The sequence below is a fragment of the Melanostigma gelatinosum genome, assembly GCF_949748355.1.
Source record: "Melanostigma gelatinosum genome assembly, chromosome: 22".
Lineage (NCBI taxonomy): Eukaryota > Metazoa > Chordata > Actinopteri > Perciformes > Zoarcidae > Melanostigma > Melanostigma gelatinosum.
Genome location: NC_136655.1, coordinates 4691382 through 4718147, shown reverse-complemented (window position 1 = coordinate 4718147; position 26766 = coordinate 4691382). Strand labels below are relative to the sequence as shown.

The 26766-nt window shown below is 45.5% G+C and overlaps 1 protein-coding gene across 14 annotated transcripts in view; it reads right to left on the bottom strand.

Annotated features, from left to right (window-relative positions):
• Positions 1-26766, bottom strand: part of magi2a (membrane associated guanylate kinase, WW and PDZ domain containing 2a) — a 158731-nt gene that overhangs the window by 50189 nt on the left and 81776 nt on the right. For all 14 annotated transcript variants that reach the window (XR_013773012.1, XR_013773013.1, XM_079294518.1 and 11 more), the window contains exons 3-6: positions 16724-16843; positions 12878-13093; positions 9847-10057; positions 7143-7222 (exon numbers count right to left, since the gene is read on the bottom strand). Coding sequence is in view for 12 of the 14 variants with exons in the window: in XM_079294518.1 (XP_079150644.1) it covers positions 7143-7222; positions 9847-10057; positions 12878-13093; positions 16724-16843 (627 nt within the window). In the remaining 2 variants the exon portion in view is untranslated. The remainder of the gene's footprint in view (positions 1-7142; positions 7223-9846; positions 10058-12877; positions 13094-16723; positions 16844-26766) is intronic.

Genomic DNA, 26766 nt, shown 5'->3' with positions numbered 1-26766 from the left:
CTACCGGATGCTGAAGTGTTCCGGTCACCTTTGAATTCAAGCGGCGAGTTTACTGTGAAAAACACATCACAACCGATGAATTAAAGTGTCCACTGGCTAAGGTGTGATGTTTAGGGAACACTGATTTGAGAACACACATTTGGCAGCACACACCAAAGACACATACAACATATAAACATAAACACATTTATTAGTGGGCTGTTGTTTTCAGCAGTGGTTCACACTCACCGACTGCAGAGCCCTTTCTTTGCAAGCACAATCCAACCTCAATGATCCAAACCTCAAACTGAAGTCTCTGAAATGCCACCACAGACAAAGAACATGTGCCAAAGCTCCAACACTGGCCATAATTATCCCCTTCCTCAAATGTCACTGAAATCACAGATTCAGATGTTATGGTAGAATAACTGTGATTTCGATATCTCATAACATGAAATGAACAGTGCACACTAGTTGGCGACTGCTTCTTTGATCAAATCGTAGTAAAATATATTTAAATATTTCAAATTTCCAAACCTTTTTGGGCTACAGAGGTCTGGCGAGCTCACTTCTCCACCCCACCCCTCCCTAGATTTTTTACATTTTCAAACTTGCAAGACCCCGTGAGTGAAATGAGGTGTCACATGCAGGCACTATTTGTTTCTGTAGCAGAGACAGCACCTGCTGCCCGCTTGCCCAACAGGACATTAATACACCCGGACCACCTGTGAATTCAATTCCCACCATGTTCAAGGTGATATATAGCGGTGTTGGCAGAAAAATGAAGCCATTTATTTGAAGATTAGCCAGGGCTGCAGGTCCACCTTGAAGATCAGCAGAAATGTTCCTGGTAAAAAAAACCTCAGCTAACCTTCTGAGCCACCAAACAACCCCGTCTGTACAAAAAGCAAACACGGCAGAGTGCTTGATGACGCTCTCATCACTGGTATTCGTCTTCTCGGGAGCCACAGGCAGGCCGTGCTAACATGACCGAGTGCGCCTCAGACGTGATATTTTCAGTCGACTTGAAGTGTGAAGAATAAATGGTTGTTTAAGGGACAGAGGCTGGAGCAGCACACGCACGACGAGCCTTTTTACGTCACCTGAAGGCCACCGTAGTTCTCCCGACGTGCTTGGAAAGAGAGGGGTGAGCAGAGGCGTATTTAGCTGGCTGCAATCTGCCACCTCACCAGTAGATGTCACTAAATCCCACACACTGCTCCTTTAAGGTGTCTTTACGCTGCAGTGACGGTGATCTGACATTGTCGCACTAAGACCGTGGTCATGATCGGCATCAGACTGTAGGATACAAATATGATCAGAATTTAGAAACGGGTCGTCCGTTGAAATAATTGGCCGTCGATTGATGTCCAAAGATTGAAGTCGACTTTCGCATTTTGTCATGGGACAATAGAACACAACACAGGGGCAGGCAGACATTGTACAGCCATGTAGCTTAAATATGTATCTAATAGTGCAATGAAGCTACTGCACGCATGCTCAGCACTCGCATATGTTACGACTGTAACTACATCATCAACATGCCAAAGCTCCCTGAGGACACGTGCACAAGCTAATAGATGTCAGATCATCATATATCTGTTTCCAGTGTGATGAAACTACACAGGCTGGGACAGGGTGTGACATGTATTGATGCACTGAGAGACACCCTCATATTTTCACATCAGACGCCACCGGGGAAAAAGGCTCATGGTTCAAGTCTTTTAGAAGATCATTAACAAACCAATACATCTCCACCGTGACAGGAAAAGTCAATGAAACAGCCACGGCGCTGACAACAAATCAGTTAATTGCGTCACTTGCTGGCAACAGTGTTCTGTTCGCGGTGTGTTGTGCTCCATTTCAATGAGCTTCGGGTTTTTTTCCTGTTTAAAAAGCACCTACGCTGCAGAGAAATGCATGTCCTTACGTTCCCTCTACCGCCCGGTCCCACTGGTCCCCGTCTCAGAGCGAGCAGACAATAGCTGAGCTCCAGAATGAAAATGAGAAAAAAAAGATGGAAGAAGCTGAATTCACAAGCTTGTAGCTTATCAGGACATTCCAGGGACAGAAGGAGACGTACTGAACTGTGACCTGGCACTTATTCTCTCCTCTTTTGCCTTCAAAGTTCTGGTGTACTTGGGGAGCTCTATGTGAAAAAAGCAGACAACAACTTACAGCTGCACACAAAAACACACATACGTTCTCCTCTTCTGCACTGTTGCTCTGCTGAACCCGCTCACTGTCCCTGTGGAGTCAGGGGTGGAGCAGAGAAAGTGCTTTCTTTTGTTCGGTATTAAATTATGTAAAGCAGCTTCTTTTATAACGGCTTCCTGCATGCTGTCGATTAGACTAGATTATGTATTAAGCTGAATTGGATTCAACACGTTTCTAACTCAATAAGAGTCAAAACAGACAAATACTTTAAAAAAGAGAGATATCGGATGGTGTTAAAAGCAATTACATGATTCTGCCTTGCTTTAAATTGCTGAAGTCAAATGGTCTCGCAACATACTGATCGGAAATATAATTTGAGCATTATCAAATTCGAACGAAATTGCATCAAATTAGGCAGACGGGTTGGAAATATGGACGAAATCTTCTCACAATGCAGTAATTCTACAACTATGAAAGAATCACTTGATTGGTAAATTGACAGAAAACTAATCTGCAACAAGGTTGACAATCAAGTACATCTTTAAAACAAATTATAATCAAGGTTTCTGCTTTGTTCAATGTGAATATTGTTTTTTTACAATAGCCAAATGAACATTTTTGGGTTTTGGACACGTTTGAATGTCTGCTGTGGGAGAATATAAAGAGCATCTTTGGATATAACCTGTGATACATGTATCTGGAAATTGGTTATAAATAAAATAACCAGATGGGATTTAGCACTGCTGTGCAGTGTATATTAAAGCGACTAAGAGGAACTTTCAAATTGGGTTGATTTTGGCGCCCCCTGTGGAGAAGACCGGTACGTTTGGTGTATTTGGAGTATTTTTGGCAGCAGGACGGTGTATGTGGGATCAAAATAAACTGATGTGCCAACGTTAATGGTCATGAAGGAACATGTCCCCCCCCTGTGCATGTGCATGAGTTTTCAATCGTTTTTGCACGACAATGGAAATCTGTGGGATACGCTACAGTACGTCAAGGTTCGGCAACATAAGTAATACACGTTCGGATCAATTCATATTTGTATCGTATGAAAAAGATGGTCGACATTATCCTTGAACTGGAACGCAGCCAGAAAGACCTAGAAAGTCATACATGTTGATATCACGACAACCAAATCCCACACAACACGGAATCTTACATCAAGATCTTGATATCATGTTGATTTATTACCAAGCTCAACTTAGTATATCAGTTGGCTTGGATGCAGATAAAAACATCCATCGCTGCTGAACCACACACACTGACAGCTAATTCAGCATGCACGCGTACCCCCCCCACACACACATCCTCCTTCCAATCTCCAGGCCTCAGGCATGCTCTGCTGGGGATGTTCTCAAAATACACCCATCAATCACTTTGCAGACAGCTTCGCCTGGCCCTCCCCGCTACTCCTCGCGCCTGCTGCAGGAGTCTCAAGGTGAAGGAGGGCGCTGCGTCTCTCCGTCCATAATCACTCACCTGTAGGACTGCACACACACACACACGCACGCACACACACACGCGAGCGCACGCACCGTGGAAAGAGTGTGTTCTTGCATTCAGTGTCCCCCAAAAAAACTGCCTGCATCCCCCCCCCCCCAAAAAAAAGATCACAAAAGGTTCCACTGAGCTGGCTAAAAGTACAACTGAGCGAACAGGAGAGGTGACATTTCCAAAACTGGAGCCTTGCAGCGTCCACATGGACATACGTGATGAAGTACCGGTGGAACACAGGAACACACGCACGCACGCACACGCACACGCACACACACACACAGGGTGGCTTTTTTTAACTGAGAAAAAGTAAAATGGAGTAAAAACACAGGCCCTGCTTTATGTGGAGAGAGGACAAGATGGGAGAGTGAGCCGGTAGCCAGCCCGAGAGAGACCAGAATAACTTCTGCCTGTGAAGCTCCTCACATGACCAGAATGCAATCACACGTCCAGCTTTGCTGCTGTCTGTGTCCATACGAGTGAAGTCTGCTGGGACACAGGCAGACGGAAGACAAATGACGCTGTAATACGATTGAAATCCTTCAAACCTGAGCATCATCAAAGTTAGAATCCCTCTATGTGACTACGTTTACTTGTATACTGTACACCCGGCGCTGTGTGTGCTTAGCACTTTTTTCCAGAGGTCGTCTGATGAAACAGGCTGAAATAGTGACGAAAAAACATCTTGGAGTTTTGTCTGATTTTAATTCGCTTATCAGGGGGATCCTCGCTACCTGCTTTGGCATAGCTGAGGTGGAAAACAGTGAAGGATTATTACCAACATTTTGAACACTCTTTTGAATTTTACCTCAAAATAAAGTAGTTTATATTATCTTGAAAAGTACATTTTCATGATAAGACTTACATTTTTGACAGCACAAAACATGGTTTTCTTTTTACTGGAGCATTTTGTGGTGTTGCTAAATCTAAGTAAAGGATCTAAATATTTATTCCACACTTGGTCTTTACTGTGCACCAATGTGTGTTCAACTCCACGCTTAATACTCTCGCTCTCCTCCTCTTCCTCTTCCTCCTCTGAGCCGGTTGTCCCATCACAGCTCACCGACTCCACCCTGCAATCCTGGTAGCGCTTATCAGAGCACGGCTCGGGTCCAAACACGGACTCGCACGTCTACCTTTTCCACCAATCAACAGCAAATCTACAGAGGCAGCTTTTCTCTCCCGAACTGAGCTCAGCTCTCGAGGGTTGGCTGGTGCCACGGGGGCTTTGGAAGTTTTTGGAGGGAACAACACACCTTCTCATGCGGCTGCTCACACAAACGCGAGAAGACGCGAACGCTGAACAGCTGGGTGAATGCAGGAGGTGAAAAAACTGAATGATTATGTCATAAAACAAACACCTGAATCTATGTGAGAACAAGAAATCTTTAAAATCAGGAACAAACATCCCTCTGCAGCCACGCTCTGTGAAGCTGTACTGACACAGTGATGCTCTGACAGAAAATGATGAATATCTATTGGCCCAACAATGGTCATGTGTGTCTACTCACATACAGACCAGCAGCCACCATTAAGCACTACATTCTAGGACTAACTGGATTAGTTGCCCAACCAGAACAATAACAGTCCTCACAAATATCAGCACACCTCCCCTGGCGGAGTGTCCGTGGTGGATAAATAAGATTGGAAGTGCTGGAGATGAAAGGCAAAATCAAATTTTGAGTAATTCCCCACAGGCGTCTGTGTCTTTGTTTCATCATGTTGGAGATCTGTCTCTCTTTAATGTCTTCAGCTTGAGACGGAACGGGGGAGATTCAGCGACAGCACTTTTGAATGAAATGCAAGATCGGGGAAGTAATTCAACTGCAAACAGCCAATGTGTCAACAGGAAGCAGTGCCCGTGTTTAATGCCATCACACACAGTGCAAATGTTTTCAGACCAGGTGCCATTCCTCCTCCTCTCACTCCATCTTGCTGCAGTCAAACAGCATCTGCAAACACCTCGTAACATTTGCTTTGTCCGGGCAGCAACCCCCCGGGTCTGAAAACTGAAGCTAATGCAGAAACTGACTTTCTCTCTACTGACTCCTCTGGTTGCAAAGACAACTAACTAACCAACTAACTAACTAACTAACTAACTAACCCCAACCCTCAGATATTATCCTCTGTGAGACTGTACTTAGTCAAAGTGGTTCTTTGAGCTAAACGCTAATGTCAGCATGCTAATTTGCACCCAATGCTAACATGCTGATGTTTAGCAGGTGTAGGATTCACCACATCAGTTTAGCGTGTTAGCATGCTAACATTTGCTGATTAGCACAAAATCTTAACTTGATGATGCTGCTAAATGGATTGTTAAGGGATCACCAAAGTTATTACTGTTCATGTTGTTGGGAACACAACAGTCTGTACCAAACTTCACGGCAAACCGTCCACTAGTTGTTCAGATATTTCAGTGTGGACCGAAGTGGTGAACTGACTTTGTTTTATTTCAATGGAAATTGAATCATTTGGGGTTTTGGGCTGTTCGTCAGTGACTAAACAAGCAGTTTGATGGCATCGCCTTTGGGTCTGGGAGCTGACCATTAAACTGAAAAAGCAGCACAATGATTCATTGATGATAAAAACAATAATTAGCTGCAGCCCCACTCAGCACTGAAAGGTCCCTGGCACTCAAGGCAGGTTGAAGCAAACGCAAAGAGTCGTTTGAAAACAGTTTTCAGGAGTGCTTGTCCGTCTCTGTGTCCGCTCGTGTGTCGGCGCCAAATGTATTTTTGGAGAAACTCTATCCGTGTGGTTACACCTTTACCAGGAATATGCACACAAACGCCCCCACCCTCCCACCATGGACATACACCAAAACACTCACTCACTCACAAAAAACACACAAACCCCCCCCCCCCCCCCCCCGACTGTCATTTCTTATTTGTTGTCTCTGTCCATCTCCAAAATCCAGCCCCACTCAGCTCCACTACCTGCCCGTCTATAACTCAGGCGATATATCGCCTCTCGGTCGCACACATGAAGAAAAGACGAATGGGGGAGTGGGAGTGAGGGCGAAAGAGATGACACACTCGTGTTAATGTACGCTCGTCCAGAAACCCGCTGCATTGACGTTCATCCTTTCTCCTTTCTTTCTGGTGTGTGTTCGTCGTGTGCGTGGGCGGGTGAAGGACACTCCACATCTCCCTGAGAATAAAGAAGTCTTTGTAACCTCCAGTCTCTCTGGCCCGGGGCTTTAAACACACATATCATGGGGCTTTCTATCCCCAGCGACGGGTGTTGACACACACACACACCAACATTTTCACTGCATAACTCCTAAAAAATAATTTTACGCCGGCTCACAACAATCAGCAAATGTCCCTCAAATGAACTGAAGTCTCGTACGACATCATCTCACTATGCATCTCATCAAATCAACAGGCAAAGGTTTAAATCTTGAAAGATTTACGCTGTGGGGAACTTGTGCAATTAAAATGTATGAACACGAGGAGCAAGGAATTCAGAAGGAAAGGAAAAATAGAAGATAAAGACGCAGTACTCACCATCCTCTTTGCATTCCTCGGGCGGCTTTGCCTTCTTGGCTAGCCTCGGGTCCAGCCACGATGTTGTCTTGGTGTTGTGGCTGCGAAGAGACGACAGAGAGAGAGAGCGAGAGAGAGAGAGAGAGAGAGTGAGAGGGAGTGTGATAGATGGCGAGCGAGAGGAGACTTGGCAGAAAGAGAGGAGGTCGGTGGATTCTTAATTCGGCCGGAGAATCATTTCAGAGAGGAAAGATGAGACTCTCTTGTGTGCCTACCTCTAAAAAGGTGAAAAAAAAAGCTTTAAGTTAACAAAATGGCAATCTATACTTTTAATTAGCTGACTGTCTCTCATTAGCAGGCAGAGGAGGAGGGGAAGGGGAAGGAGAAGATAGAGGGGGGACTGAGGGAGTAATGGAGGGGAACAGCTGTGAGCTTGGCAGATTCATCCAGAGCCTCAGGCAGAGAGCTGGATCTAGATCAGTTATGATGTGCCAGGGAAACCCGATGCACCTCCGCAGTTCAACCGAAGCTGCGGAGCCACAATGGCCTCCCTTCATGGTGACAGTAGGGAGGGCAGGGGAGGTGTACACAAAGGGCCAGCGGTGTAGAAACTGAGGCGAGGAGACGAAGGAAGACGATCCCGTAAAGAAGCGTCCCGGAATCTTTGTTCCTTTCAACACTTTCAAGGTCTGCACACGTTAACTTAAACTTATCGACCAACAGAGTTTGTTTTGCAGACAGATCATGGGAATGCACTAATGAGAGGAATAACAATCTATGTAAGAAAACAACAACAAAGCTGCGTTCATTTAAGTTTTTTTTGCCAAAGCAGAGCTGAAAACACAACATCTCATATAGTACCACTTTATAACGTTGTCCCGGTGAAGGAGTTTTACACAACATGGAGACAATTCACAGTAATCTGTCCAATATTTCACTCAAAAACAAAAATGTCAACCTCGTGGTGGCACCGTGGCGTTGAGACACGTCTCCAACACGTTGACCTAATGGTGGCGCTGAAAGAAAACTTTGGAAATTCAAATCTGGACCAATATAGTGGACCAACAGACATTGCCATCCCTGAACACGGATAAAAGTGGGAGATTAAAGCCCGGGCCAAACACAGAGCCAAATAAAGTGCAGTTCAAGGTAAGGTAAAGTCTGTTTAGCTTCTGATTCTGCGCCAAAGCATTTCACTCGTTTCCTTGCTCTTCCTTCCTCTCTTCTGTTGCCATACATTACTATTTATACTGTGAATATCTACTTCTACCGCATCTATCCAGTCCTCCCATTCACCTTCTTTTCCCGCCCAATCTTTACTATTTTTAAATCGCTGTGACTTTCTTTTCCTTCCACCTTCCATCTCCCTCCGTTCCTCTCCTCCGCCGCCTCACTTCAAGGGGCTGCAGGTAAACAAATTGATCTTGTATGGAGGCCAATCAAAGGCAAGCATCCTCTTGGCGGCTGCCATCACTTTGGCACGGCATCACATACGCCCAGACAAAAAACTGGAAGCTGCAAATTCAGTGTGCTAACTGCATTAGTTGTGTAATGTGCTTGATGGGCGTGGGAGCATGAGATTTGTCTGTTTTCGGGGAGGAGACATATGGTGAGTCGTCTGCAGCGGTGGGGGGGGGGAATTAAAAGTCTGCCTCTGTGGCAAGTAGACGCGTGGCCGGCTGGATGAAAATAACAGCTGTCTCATTTCTTAGGCTGGTGTTGCTGCGCAGCTTCTAACAGTTTATGATGCGTTCAAGTGCGCCGGGATTCAATCAACGCTACGGAGAAATTTAGCCGAATGACTGCAATCATCTATTGATGCAATAAAAAAAAAAGTGTTTCTAATAGCAGAATTTGCTGTTTTGGGTACATTAATTGATGCTACACAAGTACACATGTCCACGTCCATGAACAGATAATTCCCTCACCACCACCACACAAACACACAGCTACTCCATTAAGGAACAAAGACTCACCTCCAACGGTTTTACTGCGGCTGTAAAAAAGCTAACAACTCCAATGAATTCAACTTAAGAGCCAACGGAGTTCTGTGCAGCTAAGGACCGCTAAATCTCATTAAACCACCCAGCATTAATTATGGCTTCAGTGTGTGTGTGTGTGTGTGTGTGTGTACGCAAGGGAATATGCAGAAGTAAATTTAGATGTTACTGAGCCCTAATGTAGTAACTCTGGTTCAACTTCATTTCGTTGCTGGAGAATGAAAATACGAACTCATGTTGCTGGAACATAAGCAAAGTTCACGTGGCTGTTTCTTTTAGTTTCACTCCTTTAAAGCGGCACTAATCGATATTTAACAGCATCTTTTAGCTCACCGCTTTGGTTCTCAGGCCTAAACATTGCTTTGGTTCACTCTCAGCGCATCGCTTCCATTTGCAGCAAAGGAATGAATTGAATGCTACTGTGGCTCCGTGTCTGCGGTATCCATAAGTAGGCAACAGTTTTCGCGAACACGTTGGCCTTATCAACTTCATAAGATGGCGATATGTCATTGTTGTGTTTACAGCTTGTTCTGCTGCTTCCAGGTGGCCATAAAAATCAATGACTGCTGCTTTAAAAGGCGCAAAGGAAGATTGCCTTCCATCTGGTGAGTTATTTATGTCTCATTGCAACGACTTTTATGAACACCGTAGACTAGAATATCCAGGTGTCATCAGTGATACAGGAGGACAGTCCCGGATACAGTTGATGCACCCATGACACTTACTCTATGAAGTAAACCTCTCCTTTCTCTGTGTATGCCATCTCCCAGTTGTCCGGCAGCGGCCCGAGCTCGTCGTTCTCCTCCGGTTTGGGTAGCGTCATTTTCGGGGACTGTCCGTCTTCTTTGGGCACCTCGGGTGGGGCCTCTGCCGGGATGCTCTGCGGGGCGATGTCCCCCGAAGCGTCTGTGCTCTTGTCCTCATGTTCGCTGGACTCTGAGGTGACAAGAGAGCAGGAATGCGTCAGACACCAGTTTCATCGCTCCGGGGAGGAGAGGGGGATGAGGAGGGAAGACGTGGGAGGCAGGGAGAAGGAGACTGATTCAGAGTCGGGGGGGGGGGGGGGGGGGGGTAGGATGGAGACAGTAAAAAGGAAGGAATGATTAGAGAAAGGTGAGCAAGAGGCGGTGACTCGGGGGGGGTGGGGTGAAGGCAGGAGAGGGAACGATGGAGGTTAACAAGACAGAAAGACGAATAAAGCAGAAGAGACAACAAGAGATGGAGAGAGAAGCTGGCTGTGATGCCCTAGTTTGAGTTGTGGCAGCGCATTCACACACAGAGAGAGAAATGGTGTGTATGGAAGAAAGAGAAAGACATGCCAAGTGTGTGTGTGTGTGTGTGTGTGCTTCCCAGACGAGCGCTGCAGGAGGGAAGTGGAGAAGGGACGAATGAGAGGAAGGGATTGAGCGATAATCTATGGGAGGGAAAAGAGCGAGCTAGCTATCTGCTTAGATCACAGAGCCTGCTGCGCTCTATTGATTCCCCCTCAGCTCTCCTGGTCAGCCCACACTCTGTCCGTCTACAGAGGAAAAACTCCTCCTGAGCCGAGCGCTGCAGCCCACTTTAGGATCCAACACGCCTCACTGCACAGCATAGAGTTATCGAGCATCTCCCCACCGCCGATAGGAATCAGTTCAACAATGTTTCCAGCTGTTTTCTCTTGGCGCAAAGGAGTGCGGCGGGTGTCATCTGCATCATTTGGAGTAACTGCAGAGAAGAACTGGGCAAGCTGAGATGCTTCGATAAAGACCCCAGTAGTGCTAAATCAAGTCTGGAGAGTAACTGAGCTTGTTACTCTTCTATAAACTGAGCATAAAGATAGACGACATGAAAGCTCCCCTAAAAGTGAAGCCAAATTATCTTTACCGCCCCCTGCTGGCTGGAAGTAACCAGCTTGTGTGGACGCATCAGAGAGCTATGCAGTATCATGATGCAAGTGGCGTAGCTAGCTACAGTAGACGTAAGGTAATAAGATAATCCTCCGACATGCTGATATGCATCTAGTACGACGAGCTCCGTCTCCACGGGTCACAGTCCCGTGGTAGCGGCTGGCACATGAGCCATGTTAAAAAGTTAAGATGGCTTTTGTTCATTTCGGTAGTTATCACGCTGATGGATGTTCAAGTGTTCTTTTTTTTCTGATAAGTTAGGTTTTAATTAGTTATTTGATGCGATATATGAATCATGATTGACAGTTGGAGAAAGCGGAGACGCGTCGGCCATCTTTATATCTAGTCTACGGTCTTAGACCCTCAGGACCACGAGGAATAACTTACCCGAGGAGATCAGGTGAGCAAAAACATTGCCTTCTTTAAATAACTGGAAATCTAATGATATTAATTAATCTTTTCCAATGACCTTTTTCACAAGTATCTTTTAATTCTACATTCACAGTAAATCTTGTTTTTGTCTAATTCCCTGCATCTGAATCATCCTCTACTTAATAAACATGACGAAAGGTGCCGTATACTGTACATAAAGTTTTATTGCTGTTACATATAAAAGTCATTTTATGTTGTCATTTTACAACGAGGGTTAATCTTGTTCTCAATATCACTTTGTGCGTTTAATTAACTAAGCAGTGCGTCTTTCCTGTCTTATATTCTGGAACAACAGGAAACGTGTCATAACGGTCTTAACGGTTGTATTATTGTTACATTTTCATCCACAGTAAGCCTGTAATTCTCTTGTTTTTATCTCATTTCCTGCACTTAAATGATCCTACAAACGTTTCATACACATGAAGAAAGGGGTGTATAAAGTGTTATTATTACTGTTACATATTCAGCTAAACCTAAAAAGTATTTTTTCTGTTCTGTCTGTGAGAGACGCGCTTGTCCTGAGGCTACGCAACCAGCTCAGAAAGTCACAGGACCAAAGCTTGGCTTTGGATTTGGAATCAGAAAAATCAAACTCATAAAGCCTCTTTTATGATGGTCTAGTCATGTGATCACGGGATGCGTTCAGAGGGTTTGTTTGTGTGTAAAGCGTGTGCATGCGAGTGTGTGTGTGCCTACTTTGATATCCAAACAATGCAAGAAAAAAACAACGTAAAGTTGACACTGAAGTTTCGTATTCAGCCGGCGCCTTGTTCAGAATGCTGTTGTTTAAGGAAGCACGGAGAAAGGTCCCTCTCTATTATTTATACCTCAAGATGTTTGGCCTCGTGGCGTGCTTTGTTAAATGTCACTCCCGCCCATTTTCAGGATTTACAGAGAGCGCTTTGGACACGGCTGAATCACAAGTGAGACAAAACACTTAATAAAAATGTCCCTTGTTGTTTATTAAAGAGGCCGCAGGCTCCTGTTGATTTGGAGAGCAGCGGAGTACGTGTGTACGCCCTCCGGCTATCTGCTGCTCGGTAATGACACCAAATGAACGATTCCGCATTCTAGAGAGAAACGCCACTAATGCTTTAACCATGACACGTCTGGTGTGAGAGTGAATTATAATTCACAGTTTACATATCATGCCACTACACCGCACATAAAGATATTTCGTGCAGCCAATTAAAAGAGATAATCTGCCATGAAATAGTTGGTTTTTTTCCCGATAAAAAAACATGTAAAAGCAATCTGTTGCTGTCTCTGTTGCCAGGCAACCACTCCCGGAGCCCAGACTTAAAACAAGAACTGCTGCGGATCGGATCGGCCCGACCCGGAGCGTGACCTCGGAGGCCGGGCTGTCACGGCGAGGCGTCTGCCTGGAGAGACCTTCGGGCCCCTGCGCGCCGCGGAGGTCGTGTTTGGGGCTGACCTGGGGTGACGGCGACGCCGTTGCCGTTGATGGCGGGTCTCTCCTCCTCCTCCTCCTCGGGGGGCTCGATGCCGGCTTTCTCCATGTTGCTGACCGACTTGTTACGCTTCCTCTTGCCCTCGGAGGTGGGTCTGGCGCCCGGCAGCAGCTGGTCCGTTACATTTAGCAGCAGAGCGCTGGGCTCGGCCGGAGGCTTCGGGGTGCCGTAGAAGTTATCTGGAACAGAGAGGAGGAAGAGTTGTGGGACATCAAGAGGCATGTTATGTGCTTATTGCTTTCATGTTTTATTTTTAGCCAAATAGTCTGTCTGTCTACCACTGTGGTCTTAAAGGGATGCTTCACCCCAAAGTCCAAAATGCACATTTTTCCTCTTCGTGCTTTTTATTGTTTGTTGCAAATTTGAGCAGCTAAACATCAGCATGTTCGCATCGTCCCTGTCAGCGTGTTTAGCACCTTTGTGCCTCAGTCCAGCCTCATAAAGCTGCTAGCATGGCTGCAGACTGCTCTCATCTTGTTCCCTTTACTCTAAAGTCTAACAAGACAATATGTTGTTATCAAGAGGACACACACGATGACTAAACTCTGCATTTATATATATATATATTTATATATATATATATCTGTACTAAAGGAAAACACAGAGCAATAAAGATAAATCCAAAGCACATGATGTAAATGCAAAGAGAAAGAGAAGCAGCAAAGAGGCCTGCAGATCAAAGACAGAGAGGATGAGAGGAGTGGTTACAGTAGAGGAGGTCCGTGACACCTCTGCACCAGCTGAGGGAGCACGAGGGGCTCCTGACAGCACGTTGAAGCCAGCTGACCCATGAACACACAAGCTGGGGGGCTCAAGATCACGTCTTACAATATTAACGATTAAATCTGCACACAGCAAAGTAACGCTGGCAAACGAAGACTCTTTAACGTGCATAGATCTGTCCGTCCATCTTTTCCTCTGCACATCAATCACTTACTTGTTGACATATGGTTGAATCTCTATGTTTCGGTCTCTGGGAACTGTTTTCCACTTGGCTCGGACTCAACAGCCCATTCCAGCCTTTTTACGCCGACTTTACATTTTACTGTCCTCCGTTTGTCTCCCGACAGCAGCCCTCAGTCTCCATCAGTCATTGTTAAAACCACATAACTTCTCCTTTACATGAACATTTTCTTTCTGTGGACTATTTTCTTCTAAAAGGTGGCGGAATGCTGCCAGCTGAGTCCGTGGATGATGAAGAGTACTGTAACTGTGCGACTGTTTCTGGAAAGACATTTCAATGTTAAGCTTTTCAAACGACAACAAACTAAATTCCACTCACATCTTTTGTATTGCTCTGGCAGCAGAAATAGCAGCGGAACCCGAGCAAATCAAAGTGACTGTCTGCATGGGGGTACATAAGGAAGTTGTGCTGTATGTTTACGAGTGAACTGACCCTTCAAATGAAACGGTTTCTATGTTTCCCTGTGGCTTGAAGAAGGCACACGACTCTCGTGCTTGTGAAACATTTGGAGTGAAAGAACAAGCTCGTAGTAGGAGTCAAAATGTGACACTTGGGAGGTTTTCACACAACAGCAGCAGGGTTTTGTGCTCGAGTCACAGATCATGTCGTCCAAAGTCTGAACGACGCTCTTTTCTTTTGAAAGATCAGAAATAAAGAGCGAGTTCGAGTGTTTGCTCGCGTGAACTGAAATCACCCGCAGCAGCATCGCAGAAACCTGCACTTTGAAGCTCCGGTAAGCGGGGGAATCGCTGTCACGTCTGACAAGCCGCACTGATGTCCATCTAGACTCTCGCTCACATGCTGAGAAAAACGGAGAAAAAGAAATTAAAGTCTCAATTTACCAAATCAAATGATTCGGGGTACGACGACAAAGAAATGCCGAATCAACATCAACAACATTTAGAGACAAGAGCATCACATTTAGTTTGATGCTTTTATATTTTTAGATAGAAAATCTAAATGGAAAGCGTTTTTTTTTTTGCTTCTTTTCATCGTTCTGTCTGGACAATAACAGCCAGATGGATAAAGGATGCTAACACACACACTTTTAATTTAGAGGAATCACTTACTTTTCTAGCAAGGATGTAAAATATGTTCAACACAAACACTTGAGCTCGGACCAACAGCGCTCTAGTTCAGGGGTCCATGGACCCCCTACAGGACAGAACACTTCCTCCTTTCAGCCGAAATACACGAGGCCTGTTTCACGGTGAGAAACAAAACCGCATTTCAGTTTGAATCGTGTTAACAACACTTTGATTCTTTTAAACAGAGGGTAATTGTATTCAAATTGCATTTGGACTCAACTTGACAGCCTTTATACATTTCAAGCAATTGACATTAAAAGCTTTCATGAATTGAACCGTAACAAGACTGGCGTAGTCCTAATAAATCCAGACGTTTAAAATGACCAATTTAAACTTGTTGCTGCGCGTCACAATCACATCAGAGCTCCTACACGTCCAAAGCTGGCACTACTGGACACAACAGGCTGGTTGTATTGACGCAAATGTTCTCCATCTGTATATGTGCACGTTTTAATGATCCAGCACAGTTTTATAATTCTAAATAAATCATTTTGATGACCCCCATGGACCTGGAGAACAGGTCTACTAGAACATGTGACTGCTACCTGAACTAAAGAACTCGATTTAGAGCCACAACAAACGAGATCTCTCAGACAGAAGGTTAAAAAAATGTAAAGGTTTGTGCCATAACATTTCAATATTGCTAAATGATCCCCCATGCTTCTTGCTGTGTTCCGAAGAAACATTGAGGATACCATTGAAACGGAAGAAGGAAGAATTCACAGAGTACTACCGTTAATCGAGGAATAACAATGAGATGTCAGGAGTTCATCCTCTCTACAGGACACGCGCAGCGGGACGTGAACCCGAGAGCCTCCAGTTCTTTCTAATAACCAGCTAGAGCCTTTCTTCTGCTCTGACGGCCAAAATGATCCTCAACGCAGCTTTCCTTTTACATTTCACCCCTTCTGCTCTCCCTTCACGTCTAATTGGCCTTTAAATGATTCAAATAATATAAAACGCTCCACGGCGGCCGAGTGACCACGCGGAGGAAACTCTCGTGTCCATCTCCCCGAGGAAGGCAGCTCCCATCGCCGAAAGGATCCAACGCTGCTTCTGGAAACCGACCGTTAAATTGGCCATCTGACATTTTTCTATCCCCCCCCCCCTCCCCTGTGCTTCCTGCAGTGGAGTCAGTTGGGAGAGGAGAAAGTTAGCTGCTGTGTGTTATGATGGCGGGGGTCTCCTGAGCTTTAGAAGCGGCTAAAGGCAGACCGAGGGCTGCATTTATTCGAGTGGTTTAAAAACCCAAGCCTCGGGCCTGTCTGACCACAGGAGAGAGGGGATTGATCGTGTCTGTTTGTTTTGATTAGCCTCTGCAGCTCAGGACCGAGCCAGCATTGAAGGTACTGCATCCGTGTGTGTGTGTGTGTGTGTGTTGGCTTCTCTTCATTCAGACATTGCAGAAGTCTCCTTTTAGTGTCCTACATGACTGATGACACTCTTGTCTCCACAAAGCCAAAAGATGGATGTGGGGTGATGAGCCCGTCTCAGCATTCATTCAAACCGCTGTCACACACACACACACACACACACACACACACACACACACACACACACACACACACACACACACACACACACACACACACACACACACACACACACACACACACACACACACACAGAGAGAGAGAGAGAGAGAGAGAGAGAGAGAGGTGCCACGCCGCGGCATGAGTCCCATCGAAAAGAATTTGAGGATATCACAAAAGAGCAACGGCCTGCAAATCACGAGTGTGACTCGACTGAACCCTTACCTTCATACGTTCCGCTCTCGAGCAGGGCTCCACTTTTCTCCAACTCCATAAAGCGGTCAATGGTCACGAACTTATAATCCACCCCCGGGACCTCTCCCTCCTTGGGCTGCCTGGTCGTGCCTGCAGGAGATAAGCGAGGGGAGTTAGAGCCGCCGGAGCTTTGAGCTGCTGAATGCGAGGGAGACTTTAAGTGAGAGTGACTCATTGTCGAGTGTTTTAAGGAGCGATCAGAACACACCAGAGCTGAAGCACGCTGACCCTGACCCAGCTCTATTCATTAAGTGCTCTTTATTCCTTGCCACCCACCCACCCCCTGCCTTTTTCTTCCGTACACAGCTGAGGCTGTGGCAGTGGCAGCATACCGTCTCAGGAGCTAAGTGATGCAATTTGCACGAGGAGAAATCAACTCAGCAGACAGCACGTCGAGGACTCCCCGACAGGAGCCGCGGTTCTGCCAGCTGACGTGCGACGCGGGAAGTGATGAAAATACATGTTTACCCTGTAAGTGGCAGAGTTTTAAAGTCAACTTCCCTGACACGCTCATCATCTCTCCTCCAGTTACTAAAACAAAAAGACAAAGAGTGTCAAAGTATTTATGATAGTAAACTGAGGTACAAACGACTTCCTAAATACTTCCCTCGTCACCAGCTGCTAATTAGACGTGTTAAAGCCGATCCCGGCTGTGATAACACGCAGGCGCTCTGCCTCCGAGGTGCAGAATGGGTTTTTCCACATCTCAGCAAGGGTTGTTCACACTAAAAGAGGAGCCCGTAAAACACACTTGATAGGCCCTCACCACAGCATGTTAAGTATCCATCTGTGTGTTTTAAAGTGAGCAGGGGAACCACTGTGCCACTGATCACCCCTGGTTGGTGGCGTGGGCTGATTTGACTTTAAAAGGCCAACTGACATTGCTCCTGCATCTCTACACAACGCTGGAACAATGCCTGAGCTGTGCAGACACCGGGCCAGGGAGAGCCCCCACTTCTTTGTAAACATTACACTATTTACTGTCGCGCAAAACTGTAAAAACAGAAATCATGATCTGATTCTTTACTCTCTAAACCGTCCTTGAACGTGTGACAAAAAAATTGAAAGATGCTCAGGAAAAATAACCAAATCCAAGCTTTTTAAAAGTGATTTTGTCTTTTTTAAAATGTTGTAAAACAGTTTGTTGGCACTAACCGCATCCTGTGGAAAACATTGAATGATGCGCCTCTTAGTGTAACTAAGCCATGAACGACTTGGCTGAGAACAACAGTCGTGTGACAAAAACTGATGAAACCTCAACAGAGCACAGAGCAGAGAGGAGAGGAGCGCCATTCTTTTCCATATACTGGTAACACCTGTGGGCACTTGGAAAAACGTCGTATATATAGATTCCATTTTTTTGTAAGATAGATTATCAAAGAAATTCAACTTGTGTTTTCTTTGTTTTACTGATTTATGGCATTATAACTGTGTTATACGGCTTTTTGCGTTCTCTGTGCCACGATGGTGCCGCACCGGAGTGTTAATAAACTAAGACGTGCTGTCTGAAGGAAACAGCCCCACTACTGTCACAGTGATCGTTATTAAAACAGGGACGACGACGCACACTTTGGAACACTTCTCTCCGATGTGCCAGCCTTTGAAGAACGCTGCCAAGTACTAACCTTCCCAGCATCAAACAGAAGAAGGTCCATCTCAAACATTTAGGTGGTCCGATGTTTGAGGAACGTGGAATCGATATTATTGGACTACAGTTGTGAATGAAGACGTCTGAGCTGCCTCTTCATAAGAAGAAAAAGAAAAACTTCTATAAAGACTCGAGTTCAAAGATGTGGTTTTTAACTTCCTCCAGACGGCATCAAACAAACAATGCCCTGATTGGAAAATTAATGCAAATGAGGCCATTAAGCCGCTCGCCAAGCCTTTCCAAAGTCGCCTCGTTAATATGCTGATTAATTGGTCCTTAAATGCAGAATCTTAAGCCGCAAAAGGCGTTCGAATCAGCTCGTCTGATGCAGACTGCCGCAGTTGAACCCCTGGTTTTGTTTACAGAAAATGTATTTTCCTTCTCAAGCAATCGAGTTGTCAAAAGTGGCACACACACACACACACGCACACACGCACACACACACACACACACACACACACGTCCCCTTTTGATGTTGCAGAACTATATTTAGCAGCATCTTCTGCCGGGGACGTCTCTCGGGTGACAATTTCTAAAAGGAGGCAACCACAATGCCTCTCGATTTCCAGTCCTTTGTAGCTAGGTCATGATCCTGTGGTGTGTCAGCGACCTGTGTGGAGTGCAACAAACAAGGATCTCGGATATTTTTAGGAAGGTGTTTAACTGTTTACGATGCCTTGATGACAGCAAATTTGGGAAACTCATTCAGGGTAAATACTGCGTTCATCTTTTTGTCAGCCTCCAGGAGATGGGAGTTTTAAATCCCCTCAGGTGTGGTTCTGGATTCGGGCCATTTCAGGAGCGTGGGAAGCTCACTAAAAATAGGTATTGATGTTTTGTTTCTGCACAGACGCCCTCCCTATCTGCCAGGTTCCTGTTTAGTCAGGAGACTGAAGGACACAGAGAAATGAAAAACATGAACTTGATCTTACTCAGTATTGATCTGGATCTAGACTGTGTGAGGACGTCATGGTCCAGCAGTGGATGCTATGCACACTGGAGCTGATGGGCTAAAGTAACTACATCAGAGCTGTGATTGGTCGACGGGGATTGTTTGTGTTTTCGCCCACAAATTTACGATGTCAACGGAAACCGACAGCAACAACAGGTGTCAACAAATCAACCGGGACAGAAATCTTTAGGATGCACAAAAACACAAATATATATCTTCAAAGTAAATATGAGTTAAAGAAGTTCACTTATTGTTTTCCAGCCGCCTTTATCTGCTCCTTATGAAGGTTTTTAATAAAAATATTGCAAACATGCCCGGCCCTTTAATCATTACTTTAGCTATAAATGATTTCTCATTGTCGCTCTAGATGACAAAGTAAATAAAAGAAGATACTTTGATGATGACTTTGGGGTACACTGAAATTAAAGCATGACACAAAGTGGCAAACAGACGCGACCCAACGCTATAAATCAATCCCTTCACTGGGACCATCACCTGCCGCGCACCAGTGCACAGAAGTATAAATCCTCCTTTAAACTTTACCGCTGCTTCCAGCCGTCTCCACCAGACAACGAACAGACCACGGCAATGAATAGGGAACTGGTGAACAGGTCGTTTGTTGCAACCGTGCAGGAAATATTAATGGGAACCGTTTCTCCTCTTGGGATGCGATTCAACACACCAGACGGAAATAAAAAGGCCACAAAAAGCGAGACAGGGAGGGAGCAACGGTAATGGCCATCGAGATGGTGATAGTAGGAGTGAGAAACAGGGATGTATGGGGAGGCAGCCGGTGTAATGAATGAGAGCGCTGCTGAAGTTCTAGCGTGGGCTGAGTCTCTCGTAGCCTTCAGCCACCCTGCGGTTTTCCAGTGAGTCCTCGAAAGCCGGATTCAACTCCACAAACACGAGTCCAACTCTCACTTGTGCGGCTGAGCACCACTACCGACCGCCCCGGGTCACAGCTGACACCTGTAGTGATTTCAAACCGTAGTGCTCCTTACAGGATACATTACCATCGCTGCAAGCTAGCCCTACGTTAATAAAAGAAAACACACTGTGTTAAATGCACGACCTCTATGCTCGGCTTCACATTTGCACATTGCGCTTTAAAAAACACGATAACCTGAGATGACTGCAGGCAATAGGAAGAGGCTCGACGTGGGACTCAGACGATCTGTGGAAAGCGGAAACATTGGCCTCCATTTGAAACAAAGGATTCATAGCCAGAGAATATCCGGAGGCATCACAGAGACAGATTGTAGCCGACTGTGTATTCATGTCAAAGCGTGCGTAAAGACCCAGAGGAAATGTTTACACCATGAGCATTTAAACTAATCATTTCCATAAAGTAAAGTAACAGGGTGTAAAGCAATTGAAACAAAAGAGAAAATAAAACGTCTCTAGTGTAGTGGTTACAGTATTTGTGAATGGTAACACTTGTAGTGTAGTGTCCTACTAAATATAGACAGAAAGCCAGAGAGAGAGAGAGAGAGAAAATAAGTGACATAATGCGTGATCAGCAGAGAGCAGATCTCCAGGTGTGTCTGCAACGACCACTGCTGTAATGTTTGGTTGCATGAATACAACCAGCAATCATGGATGGGAACATAACTCAGGCCGGGAGTCATGGCCAACCTCCACAGATTCACAACAGACCACGCATACTGTACCCCACACAGTTCTGAGTGACTATCTGCCTTGGGGCCATTTTTCGCTTTGATTTACCAATTATAATTAGCATTTTTAACACTCGCCAGAAGACACTGTGGGCCAATTAGCTGGCCAGGCCACCAGGAATTCGCCCAGTGGTACCGAAGGCCAATCCAAACCCGGCAACAATTGGAGCACCCAGTGTCATGCGGTTTGGTGCAACAGAGGGCAAGATTAGCCGTGGACAGATACAGAGATGCACACTCACTCACTCACTCGCACACGGCCAATCTCGTTATCTCCTGGTGGAGATAACGAGCAGATATATGATGTATATTCAGAGAGTGAGACATTATACCTGCTAAAATAACTATTTTTCTATTTTTTGTTGTTAGTGGAACTCAGCAACAAATGACAGATAATTGGTAGCAGTGACAGTATATATAATTCATTAAACAACTCGCACCACATATATTTTACGGTTATTGCTGTAGCTTTGGGTAGACATTAATGTTAAGCAGCTTGTTGGCATCTCTAAATGAATGCCTCTGGTTTAAATACACAAACACAGCTAAATACCGGCCTTGATAGCCATACGTTGAGTGTCGTAGATCTGAATGTTAGGTACTATGTGGTGCATGAATGAGAAAACCTCTGGATGTGGCGGTACGTGGCGGTAAATGGACTGTGTGGGAATGATACCACTTTACCATGGACTCAAAACACTGGACAAACGCAAGCTAAGACACAGCTAACTAGCACAACCAGGCCTACCAAGAAACAGGAGGAGAGAGCAGATAATGAATCTTCAAATGGTAGTCCTCCATGGAACTCTCTCGGTGTCCTTGATAACTATGATCTGACTCAGCATGTGACAGGGCCCACCCACAACAGGGGGTACACTCTGGACCTAATCATCACCAAAGGTGTAAACATTTCCAAGGTTGCTGTGACTGATGTTGCACTCTCTGATCATTTCTGTGTTTTCTTTGAGAGTGCAATCTCCTTGCACACAAATGTCCAAACCAAGGTTGTGACAAAGCGTTACATCTCTGAAAACACATCAGAGCTGACTAAAATGACATGTGGTGTTCCCCAAGGTTCAATACTGGGGCCTCTTCTGTTCAACATCTACATGCTTCCACTAGCTCAGATTATGGAAAACAACAAAGTGTGTTATCATAATTATGCAGACGACACACAAATCTACATAACTATGTCACCAGGGGACTATAATCCCATACAAGGGCTGGGTAACTGCATTGAACAAATCAACAACTGGATGTGCCAGAATTTTCTTCAATTAAACAAAGATGAAACAGAAGTAATTGTTTTTGGTACCAAGGACGAACAATTGAAAACCACCGCTCAGCTTCAGTCACTGATGTTAAAACCCACAAACCAAGCCAGAAATCTAGGTGTAGTTATGGATTCAGACCTCAACCTGAACAGCCATATCAAGACAATTACAAAATCAGCCTACTATCACCTGAAGAATATATCAAGGATTAGAGGACTTATGTCTCAACAGGATTTGGAAAAACTTGTCCACGCATTTGTCTTCAGCAGACTGGACTACTGTAACGGTGTGTTTACAGGTCTCTGTAAAAAGTCCGTCAGAAAGCTGCAGCTGATTCAGAACGCTGCAGCTCGAGTCCTCACTAAGACCAGGAGGGTGGATCACATCACTCCAGTTCTGATGTCTTTGCACTGGCTTCCTGTCCAACAAAGAATTGACTTTAAAATCCTGCTGTTGGTTTACAAAGCACTGAATGGTTTCGGGCCAAAATACATCTCTGATCTGCTGCTACCTTATGAACCATCCCGACCCCTCAGGTCGCTGGGACCGGTCTACTTTCTGTTCCCAGAGTCAGAACTAAACATGGAGAAGCAGCGTTCAGTTTTTCTGGTCCACATATCTGGAACAAAGTCCCAGAAAGCTGCAAGTCTGCTGAGACCCTCAGCTCATTTAAATCAAGATTGAAGACCTTTCTGTTTGCTGCTGCCTTTAATTGAACCACATTCAATTAATATATTAATCAATTTCCTGCATTTCTGCATTTTACAACTGAATTTTATTTCTTACACTGTTTCTTTAATTGTTTTTAAATCTCCTTTTCTTTTGCCTTATGTTTTGATGCTTTTAATGGTTTTATGTGAAGCACTTTGAATTACCTTGTTGAAATGTGCTATACAAATAAACTTGCCTTGCCTTGGATAACAGCCACAGTGATTCAGTCCCTTCTCTCTTGTTTCTTGAACCGTCTTCTCTACACTAACCTCAAATGTAAAAGTGTTGAAAATGTCATCCTACATTAGGTGTATTACAGCTGTTGTTGTTGCCGTACAGCCATTTGCTGCTGCTGGTAAAAAGAACGGACTGTCAAGTTCAGGTGCATTAGACCAGAGCTTGATTTGTGCGTCATACAGCTTTAAAAGAGTATTGCATCATGGGTAAACTGGAGTCAGGGGTTATAGACAGACCGCTAGCCTCCAGCAATGTCCGCCGGCCCTTTTCATTCACTTGTATAACAGCCCAGTGTTTGTGGACAGTCGCCTCAGGCCGGCTGTATGAGGCAAGTCCTGCCCTTTCACACCCTAAGCCCTCTGTTATGACCGGCCACGGCATCGTCAGCACAGCCTATTGTAACCACCCTAATCTCGCCATTAGCCAATTAGGAAGTGACGGGCAGCCGTAATGCCCTTGCATTAGAGGGATGGATTAGTTGGCCTATTCAGCGCCTGCCTGCCTGCCGGCTGCGGGCAAAGGGACTGATGGGGGACAGCGAGCCACCGAAAGCTGCTTCCACTGCACTTTGCCTTCCCAGACAGCAAGTGTGCTTGTGCACTGTTTTCACTGATGATGCAGCGGGTCTTAATCAACTGTGATTACATATCATTTAGGTGGTAATAAAGTCTATTGAGCGGGGAGTGCAGAGGAGGCTGCTGTTTTCACTGAGCGGATAATGAAAGCTAATATCACTGCTTTGCAGTCTAATCATATTGACGGGGGAATGTTGAGGCGAAACCTCACTTTTGGTTCTTGACCAGAGTTCAGTCATTTCCACCCCCCCCGCTTAATGAGATTTCAGGTTCATTGAAGTTCAGTGAGAATGACGACGTGCTGCTCCCCGGCTTATTGACAGCCAGTAATGTGGGATAGATCGGAGGAAGCCAGGCAGTGAACCATGCTCCCCCCCCCCCCTTGCCTGTTGGCCCTCTGCCACCCTCCCCTGAATGACATGAATAGCTCTGCCCTCCAGGAGGTGCTGAGTAACACAGCCAGAGATATTGACGACCGCATCCTCCCCCCCAAGGAGAGGATAGAGGGCAGAGGGCAGGCCGAGCTGAGTGGAGAGGGCTGATGAAGAGATATAGAGGAAGCAACAGGGGGAATCTTCTTGGAGGGCAGTATTTGAAAAGGACAAAAACACATAACTACAAAATATAACACTGGAAAGTAGCCATTCTGAATGGGATACATCAGCATTTAGAGTGTCCTCGAAACAATGCATTTTAATCGTCATTAAAGAGACAAAGCAGCAGGAATTGTAAGATCTCTGCTTACATCTTATCAAACCATATTCATTTGTGTTTCCTCTGAGCAAACGGTCTCTCGGGTTTTGGTTCTCTGCAAATCATTTTGCACCATATTCCCTTTGCAACCGCTTTGTGTTGCTTTTCAACTCACGGCAGCCAGAGCTCGCTGCCTCGCTAATTCACAAATAAGACTTTCTGTCTTGCATTACATTTGGAGCTTTCTTGTAAACAAACAGAAAATGTGCATTTATTGCCAAAACGCATTGTATGTGTAACAAACATGCTGAATGCATTTCCCTCCTCATAAAACATTTGCAAAGCCGATATCTTGCACTGTTTACATCCGTGTTTGCAGATTAACACCACTGACTGTCAATCAGCGGAGTAGCGAGACAGCAAAGCTGTGTATCAAGGTGCTCAATGCCTGTGCTCATGAGTGTGTGATACAAACTAAATGAACTCTGCAGAATATCTCGAATCACAAAAGATACAACGAGGAACTTTCCTCCGAGAAAACCTCTCATTGTCTCACTTTGTCATACTGTAGTGAGACAGGAACAAGAAGGCTCATGAGTCAAGTCCAGTTTCAGCCAAAACTATCAGTCAATCAACACAAAATGAATCATCATAATAATTAGCAACATAATTGATTCGTCCTTGGAACCTGTTTTGAAGAAAAATTGGCAAATATTCATTGGGATTCCAGCATTTTTTTGTTGTCATATGTGAAGGCAAAGTGGACGTCGCCATGATTCTAAAGTCATTTTCTGACATTTTATGGACCAAAACAATTCAACGATTAATCCCGAAAAACAAATTGCACATAAGCTGATCATGAAAAACAATGAGTGCGTTGCGGCTGTACCCCCGATACCAACAAACGCGGATAATAAGACAGAAGCGTGAAAAACATCCTCCAGTTAATGGCCACTAATGACACTTTCATCTCAAACTGTTGATGCCGAGTGAATACCAAGTCCCCAGCTCGGAGCAGATGCTACTCTGGAGCCCACGCACGGCAGTCAAACACTTAACAGGGAGCGATAAACTACAACGGAGCCCGTGAAAAAGTGCTCTCTGTATTGATTAAGTGCTGCGTCAAACATATTGGGGACGAGGCGTGGTAGCGATTCCCAACAGTTTGCAGCGACAATTAGACCTGACATTCAGGAAGTGGATCTACTGTGGGCCGATCCCACACATGAGACAGTGTGCAGCCGGGATAAATATACACAGAGTAAAAACAACCTACCCCTACACAGGGATGTCATCATGGTGTCTGTTATCATTGAGAATAGAATCAGAGCTCCTCTGTCCTCGTTTGGTCTCTCTCGTGGGAAGATGTGAATGGCCCCTTTCATGGCATCCCGAGCTCCCCTCCATTTCTTCTTGTTCCTCCAGCACGCCACTAAAAAAGATCGCCTTTGGTCTTGCTCCGCATCCCAACTTCCACGGGAATCAAAGCCCTCATGTTCGCAGCGGGGGAGAACGGTTGAAATGAAGACGACGGAGAATAATATAAAAAAAAGGCACCCCCGATAATTCAGAGCTGTGGAGGAGAATGTTGACAGGCGGCGGCTGGGCGAGCGTCGACCAACTTTAATCTGGAGAGATCCACCAAAAGAATATCATAGAAAACAGAAGAGGGCCGTTTCATTTTCTCAGCAGATACTCCAATTTCACCTCAGAATGCAGAGGAGGACCGCCGCACACGTTCACACACACACAGCCGTTGAATGGCAGTTACAAAGAGAGGAGGAGGAGGAGAAGAAGAGAAAGGGAGGACAGAGATACAGAGAGATTAAGGGGAAGGCTGATGTCATCCGTTTGGATCCGTGGCCCTGGGGTGGGTGTTTTTTTAGGGTGTGCGTGAGCAGTGTTCAGGGATGTGAACGTACTGTTTTGTCAGTCTAATCCCCCCCCCCCAAACCTAGGGCCACTGGCTCGGGCACATTACCACCCAATGACACAATCTGTTTGTCAGGACGGGCCCCGTCACGACCGCTTAGAGCCCGGAGCCTCAGACCGCCCGTCCTACCAGAACAACGACCCGACGTGTATCGACCCATCCAACACCATCCACCCTCCCAGTCCTCCAGTGTCAACAGCTGCAACGTTGGGGCAGCATCCTCTTCAGATCGAGCGGATGGGATTTGAACCGACTGCCTCGTGGGTCAGAGAGGCTGGAATAATCATCACACGCCGCAGGGCGGTAATCTC